Source organism: Microtus pennsylvanicus, chromosome 18, assembly GCF_037038515.1.
Source record: "Microtus pennsylvanicus isolate mMicPen1 chromosome 18, mMicPen1.hap1, whole genome shotgun sequence".
Lineage (NCBI taxonomy): Eukaryota > Metazoa > Chordata > Mammalia > Rodentia > Cricetidae > Microtus > Microtus pennsylvanicus.
In genome coordinates, this window is record NC_134596.1 from 33,116,118 (window position 1) to 33,123,788 (window position 7,671).

At 43.3% G+C, this 7,671-nt stretch overlaps 1 protein-coding gene across 2 annotated transcripts in view; it reads right to left on the reverse strand.

Moving 5' to 3' along the window:
- Positions 1-7,264, reverse strand: part of Ctsc (cathepsin C) — a 31,393-nt gene extending 24,129 nt beyond the window's left edge. The window contains exons 1-2 of one of the 2 annotated variants that reach the window (XM_075953239.1): positions 6,988-7,255; positions 4,693-4,844 (exon numbers count right to left, since the gene is read on the reverse strand). In XM_075953239.1, coding sequence (XP_075809354.1) covers positions 4,693-4,844; positions 6,988-7,159 — 324 coding nt within the window. In that variant the 5' untranslated portion in view covers positions 7,160-7,255. Of the gene's footprint in view, positions 1-4,692; positions 4,845-6,987 lie in introns of both variants that reach the window. The other variant, XM_075953240.1, reaches the window with a different exon arrangement.
- Positions 7,265-7,671: the final 407 nt, after the last annotated feature.

The following is a 7,671-nucleotide window of genomic DNA, read 5'->3' on the forward strand; positions in this document are numbered from 1 at the left end:
GGGCTTCTCCATATGTTGGCCTGCCTCTAAGTAACAGCTTGCTTTATGAAGCCAGTGGTGGTGGCATTTTATTATTATTATTTGTTGTTCTATAATTCAATTAAAACTGGGTGGGGGGGCAAAACAAAGTGTTCAATAATTGAAAAGTTTAACTTGACTACCACGAAAATAAAAGGCAAAGCCATAATAAATGGCTCAGGGTAACAACAGTGACTGCTGGGAAAACTGTAGGCCCGAGTTTAATCCTCAGGACCCTCATTGTGGACGGAAAGAAACTGTGATTCTTTCTATAGGTTGCCTTCTGACTGACTATACAGAAGCTACGACCCACAAAGCGCCTCCCAATCCCGACCAAACTCACGATCCCCCAAAAATAAATAAATATAACAAAAACATTTAGCCATAACAAATCTATTTTCCCTCTGTATTTTTTTCTACCCTTTGAATAGCTATCTTCAAAACAAGATGAGGTTCTTTCCTACCCGTCTCTTCCCCACTGCCTCAGAGGAGATAAAGCGAGGGGGAGAAAAGGGTTAGTAACTTGTTCTCGAAGACACTGGAGCTGGCTGAGCTTGTTTACAGGTCCTCTGGACGGCTTGGTTGGGCTTGTCATACAGTGGAGCTTTATATAGCTTGCCACAATGATGAAAACACATAAAAACACGAAGAAAAAAATCAGTAGCCACCACCGATGCCATAAAGTCAGACAATATCACCGCTGTTTATATTCTGCTCGAGTGTTTCTTTGGGTGTGTGTCTGTGTGTTTTTATAGGAGGCTAGCTGCTTTTTAATATGCAGATATTTCACAGAGGTGTAACTGTGTCATGGGGACAAGGAGAGCTGGCTGATAACTGCCATTATAATCAGCCAGTGCAGAACATGGCTGCAGGGAGGACCTTCACACTTCCAAGACGGTTCCATTTGCTCACACGCCTAATTCCTCTGTTTTGTTTTACAAGAGGTTATAAAGGGCATAGGTCCCTGCCTGGATGCGAGTTCAGGTCAGAAAACTGCCTTGAAGAAATAGGAAAAGGAGACCTCTTAGGAGCATTCTGTTCAACTTGAACTATGCAAACTTGAAGGCATGTGCAAAACCACAGAGGGGCTAGTCCGGTTTCAACCTACTATAATTTAAGTCATTAAAAACCATTTTTTTCTTCGTTTTTTTTTTTTATTGTTTAGGAATCTTCCTGTGAAATGCTATTCATTCAGCTAATGTCCCAGTAAGATATGAATAATGCAAGGTGCCACAAAGAGATCGACATTAGCCACCCTAAGCCAAGGTGGAATTCACAGAATGAGGGGGAGGCCGAGTCTGCTGTTGCGCTGTACAAAAGGACTAACTGATGAACGTCCTGCACGCGTGCGCCACCTACGCAATAAACTCCGGCAGGACAACAGGCAGACGTCACACAAATGTGGTGGGGAGCACGTGACACGATCTTAGCTAATGGGAAGTTTTAGAAATCCATCTGTTCTGTAGCATAATACAAGACAGAATTGCAATGGCGGCATATGCAGCATTTTTTTTGTTAGATATTCACGTAAGAGCTGGATTGAACAAATGTAGTTTACATGCGACACTCAAAACTGATGCTATTTATCCATTTTTTAAGCCAGGCCTGTTGCCCACACCTGTAACCCAGGAAGAATTTCAAGTTCAAGAATAGCCTGGACAACAAATCAAGACCTTCTCTCAAAAATACAGAAATGAAAGACCAAACTTAAAATACTAGTTCAAAAAGTATTTTCTATGCCGTTAGGAAAAAGGCCTATGTATTCTATTCTGTGAACAGGTTTATATTTCTTGAGTTACACATTCCTCAAAGCACAGTTCCCCAACACTGTAGGAAACTCCCTGATGTTTATGATAAAATCCAACCAGCTTTGGGTCAACAGAGTCACCCAAGGTATCTGACTCTGTTTATCTGTAGCCACTCCACTTTACAATTTTTTTCCTCAGTACTGCTGCTGTATTTGCTATCTAAATGCTCTAAAAGTTTAGTTACATATTACATTGTGTAAGTGCAAAGGGCTATACCCGGCCATGCTGCGTGTATGGAGATTACAGGGCACCTTTGCAGATCTCTGTCTGCCTTTACCTGGCTTCCGGGCTCTCACTTGGGTCACCTGATCTGTGTAGCAACCTTCGCAAACTTTGCTCATCTGGAATTACTTGATTACATTAAAACCTATCTCAGAACCAAAAATGCCATATATTTTATCCACCACTTGTTGAAAGTATCATCTTTATCACCAGACCCAACTAAGCACAGTGCTTGTGTTTTTCTGTGGCAAAAGGAAACATGGCCCTACTTATGGTTCTTGAAAATGGCCACCTTAGTCCACACATATAAAAAAATCACTGAGGTAAGAGCCATCTTCCTACTTAATGAGAGAATAAGCACGTGTCTAACACCATCCAGAGGTGTGAGGCTCCGACAATCCCTGACTCACTGGTCATTTCCATAGACATTGCCTCTTTCTGCTAGGCTGAACAACACATTTGCCTTTCAAATTAGTTCTTTGGACCTAATGTGATTAATACCCCTATGCTCTGGCAAAATATTCAACCTGCCCACACTGATCTGAAAAAAAAAATTACAGCATGTTCCAACTCCTCATTCAGCTGCCAGATGGCCCCACTTTCCCTGACAAGGCTGTGGGAAATGGCCCGAGCCTATTTATGATTACTATGCCTCTGGTAGTTTAATGGTGATCTTACCAGTTTTTCCTCCCCAGGATTTGGCAGTAGTTTTCTAAGACAAGTGGACAGATTATTTGTTCATCTATTTATAGCCCATTCCTACCTTCCCAATATTTTACTCAACTTATTTCCAAACCCAGTCCAAGTTCATTCATTCTGTTCTTTCTTCATTTCTTAGCAAATATACTAACTATTTCCTGTGTGTCGATAAAAGATAGAGGAATAAGAAAACCACAAAGACAGTAAATTATGGCACATCTCAGGGCTGATAATGAAAACTAAGCATCTTTTTTTGGTGTGTGCTTTTGTTTGCTAAGCCAACAGGCAAATTTGATCTGAAGGCTAAGAACTTTGAAAGGTATGTACCTATACAAATGGTCTAGAAGCCCCAGGCCTTGAACATGAGCTAGACCAGAACAGCAATAGACGTGTTAAAGTGGCCCAGGGAAAGACTATAAAGTTCAACAAAGAACTGCAGGCAACTAAAGAATTCTGAGAAGGGGAGAAAGTCTTCCTCAGGGAAGCTGATACCAAATAATGTAAAACAGACTGAGAAAGCTATACTTATATATTTAGGAACGTGTGTATGTGTGTGTACGTACATATATACATACATACATCTATGGACATAGCAAGAAATAATGAAAATTAGAGGCCATGAATTTGAAAAAGAGAAAGGAAGAGTATATAGGAGGGTTTGGAGGGAGGAAACAGAAGGGGGAAATGATGTATATCAAAACAAACAAACAAACAAACAAAAACCTAGGCCCATTCAAAGACACACTGAGAACTAATTCAGACTGAATACACCCACCATGCAACTGAAACATGAGATTTAGATGCTGTTAGGATGGATTTTAGTGCAATGCTAGGAGATGTTCTTAAAAATAGTTAACAGATAGTCATACTTGGGCTTGAGCTAATCAAATAGGCTCCAAGCTGGCAGTTCCCAGACTGGTTCTTACTAGCTAGACAGTTACCAGAGAGAAAGTAAGCATTCTGGATCTCTTTCTTTCATTTATTTACTTTATTTATTTAAAGAGAAGTCTGCATTAAAATATTTCTGGAAGTTATTATTCTAAGAAATATGTTTGGCTCAGAAGACTATATCCTGATGATATAGTCATGTCACATGAGAAATCAAACTGCAAGGCCTATGCTGTCTGTTGTCCCTTTTAACAGATGCATTCCCCAGTTTCCCAGAAGTCTCTATAAACGCTCTATCCTCACCAGATGCTCCAGCGGCTGCAAGGCCCCATGGAAAACTCTGTATATATATATTCCAAGTATAATGGGAAACAGCTGCTTCAGTTTCAATTTACTTGAATCCCTGAATATTAAGCCTATAGGAAAAGTTTCAACTCTTCCTAAAGAACACATGGGAGCCACAGAATCTAGAGAGTCCCACCCTTTGTAACCCAGAGAGAGCTCCTACCTAGAAGCAGGGCATTTGAATACAGGCACACACAATGGTTCTTTACTAGTCCGAGAAATCAAATTCTTGCTGTGTCAGATAGCTTGTCTTTTGTTTTAACCAGCCCAAGGAGCATAATGACTTTTATGTATCCTCTCTCTCTCTAACCAAGTAAATTATTCACATTCGCTTATGTAATACATTTTAATACTCCAATGAGTTCTTGAGGTCAGTCTCTCAAAGCCAGGAGGTCATGATTAGAAGGACAGCATCAATCCAGAAAATGAAATTCATCATCTCCTATCAAAGCCGGTGGCTGAGGGAACATTTAAAACTAATAAAAACTTTCCCACAGTTAGATTATATATATAAACAAAAGACTATACATTTTTAAATGTACAATCAAACTTACCCAAATTTTAATTTTGAAATGTCATTTTTACAATATCCAACTTGTCTTAGAAAACTAGCATCTATTCTGGCTCTGTTCTTGGTCTAAAAATAAGACTCCAGGAGGCCCCTAATCAGGAGACATTCTAGATAAGCAATGACTGGGAACGGTAAACTAACCTTGAAAAAGGCAAACCATTTGTAGTCGTTCAGTATGATCTCGAAGCCTTGGTTGTAAATGAGGGTGAAATGCCCAGAATTGCCAAATTCATCATATGCCGTATCCAACTTCTTAAGGTGTACCACGACCTCTGTATTCTTTTCTCTTGGTTCTAAAGGAAATGAAACAGAAAACACATGAAAGTTGACTGAACACCTAGGGGAGTGCATTGCCTCAATAATTTCGAGGTTAAGGTATTTTCCTACCTTGCAACCTAACTGGGATTCATGATCTATCTGGTTCATTGCTGGACACCCATAGCACAAACTCAGCAGTGGGGCAGGTTTCTAGGAGACTAGCCTGGACTACAGAGTGAGTTCTAGGCCATACAGGGTTACATAGTGAGATTCTTTCCAGAAAGACTTCTTCAAAACTTTCAATTTTGCTTCCTCTGTATTGTGGTGGAGGGGCCTGGACAAGACTATCAAGTGAGGCTTCTGAAGAATATAGAGCTGACCACTGTGCAACTAAAGGCTGGAGAGATAGATCAACTGTTAAGGGTACTGACTGTTCTTCTGGAGGACTCAGGTTCAGTCCCCAGCATCCACATGGCAGTTCCAGGGTACCTGACACCTCATACAATCATGCATGAAGACAAAACACCAATGCACATAAGTAAACAAACAAGCAAAAAATAAGAATTGACAGGTAGGGGTGGCACAGAAGCCTTTAATCCCAGCACTCAGGAGGCAGACGCAGGCCTGGTCTACAAAGCAACTGCTGGTCTACAAAGCAAGTTTCAGGACGAGAGACCCTGTCTTGAAAAACAAAAACAAAAAACAAACAACAACAAAAAGGTGTGCCTATGTGTTGTGACTCAGTAGTAGAATGTTAATCCAGCAAAGAATGGGGAGAGGGGACTGCTCAAAATTGCAGAAAGGAACAGGGGAAAGGCAAAAACTACTGATTAAAAAAGGAAAACCACAGAAACAGAGCAGCTTTCAAATCCTAAGGATGAGTTCAACCTATGAAGACAGAAAGCGATCTATTCAAGGAAATGACACTCCTCTCTCCTCAACCTCTGTAAACTAACACCTCGTTCTGAATCCTTCCAAAGACTCAGAAAACACAGGCTTATAATACGTATAACTAATTTGAACTGATAGGTATTAAAGTTTAACTTTCATAAGAACAGGGAAGGGTGAGATCTTTGTGTGCCTTTAATTGTTGCTTAGGGGCAGAAGGAGGTTTGTAGGCAGAGAGGCTCCTAGAGAAGCATTCAGCTAAGAACATCTGCAGAGATCCACACTTTTGTTCCTTCATTCAGATCAACACCCTGGAAGATGGCTATGCAAACTCCTTCTGTTTTATATCCACGCTTAAACTTGGAAAAGAAACAATAGTAGATACCGCCCAGGACTAGGCAAAGTCCCTAGTCACCTGGAATTAATTAAAATGAGGTTTTTTTTTTTTTTTTTTGCTTCAGTTGGGGTGGGGACGGGGGTGGGGGTGACGGTGTGTGACAGCTTTTACTCTACTGACAAGGTGACTACAGCCCAGAGGTAACAGTTTGTGCAAGTCAAGCCTGACAGCGAAGACCAGAAGTGTCCCTTTTCTGTACTAGTATCCTAGGGACAAGCAGTTAGTCTTGCAGCACGTGGAACGTCCCGGTGTTTGCTCACTGCAGACTCCCAGAGAGCCTTCCCCGAGCGAGGCACCGTGCTTGGTTCCAGGCATATCCAAATACTGCAGGGTAAAGGTGACAAAAGAAACAGAAAGGGAAAAAAAAGGTTTTGTATATCTCTTGCAGTCTTCAAACAGAACAACAACCTTAAGTATCAAGGAAAGAAGCAGGTAGCAGAGACTGAGTTTAAAATCGTTCCTTTCCCATAGTCTCGCGGTGGCGAGCGGGGGTTCCCAGATCCCCAAATAAAACAACTAACAACCCTAACAACAACGTGCTTCGTTCTACCGAGTCTGAGGTCAACAGGGTTTTTAAAAACAAGAGCCTGCCAGACTGAAGTGGAAGATGAAGAAAGCAGGTCTCCACTTTCTTCTTAAGAAATCAACTGAACTCAGTTTTTTTTTTTTTTTAAATGCGAACTTTTCTCGAAAACACAAGTTGTGAGAAATTCAAGAAAGTTAAGTGCAAAGTTCTCAGCAGCTCCAATTCAACTTGGCGGCCCTGGCTCATCTGATCCCCCAAGGGACCGGTCTTCTGCTAACTTCCCAGTCACCCACAAACGCCGGACCCAAGACAGGGGACTCAGGGACAGAAAAGGACGACAAGGGGGGAATCCCGGGACGCGGCTTACCCATCACCGAGCAGTTAATGTCGCTTCGGGGACGTCTGGGGCCCACCTGGAAGACCCAGGTGCCCAGCAGGTCAGGGTAGGTGCAGTTGGCAGGTGTATCGGAGCGCACCGTGCACACTCCCAAGAGCACCAGCAACAGGGCTGTGCGCCCCAAGTAGAGCCAGGGACCCATGGCTGATGGCGCCCGGGAAGCCGAGAGCAGTGAAAGCAAGAAACGGAGCACCGAACGATGGGAGTCAGGCGACCCTAGCGGCACGCTCCTTAAAATACCCAAGAGCCCGGAAACCCTAAACTCAGGGGCGGGGTTACAGGGCACTGAGAACCGAACAAAGTTGGGGGGAGGAGCGGCGAGGCTGCGAGGATGGGGGGGGAGCGGGGGGGGGGGGAGGCTGGCGTGAGGGCGGGGTAGGGTGTGACTAGGTGAGGCCGGACTAGCTGGGAAGAGCTGGGTGGGTGGAAGGCGAGGTGGCCAGAGGAAATTAGAGATAGGGCGGGGTAGGGATGGGCACCACGTGTGTGTGTGTGGGGGGGGGGAGCGGAGGGTGCGGAGGGCAGGAGAAGCTCTGCCCTTCACCGGCTGAGGGCTCTGAGGGGTCTGGCCAGATGGCTGAGTTTTGTAATGCCAGTGTGATTGAAATAGAACCTAACCCGGGCTAAGACAGGGTTGACCTTAGGTCTACCGAG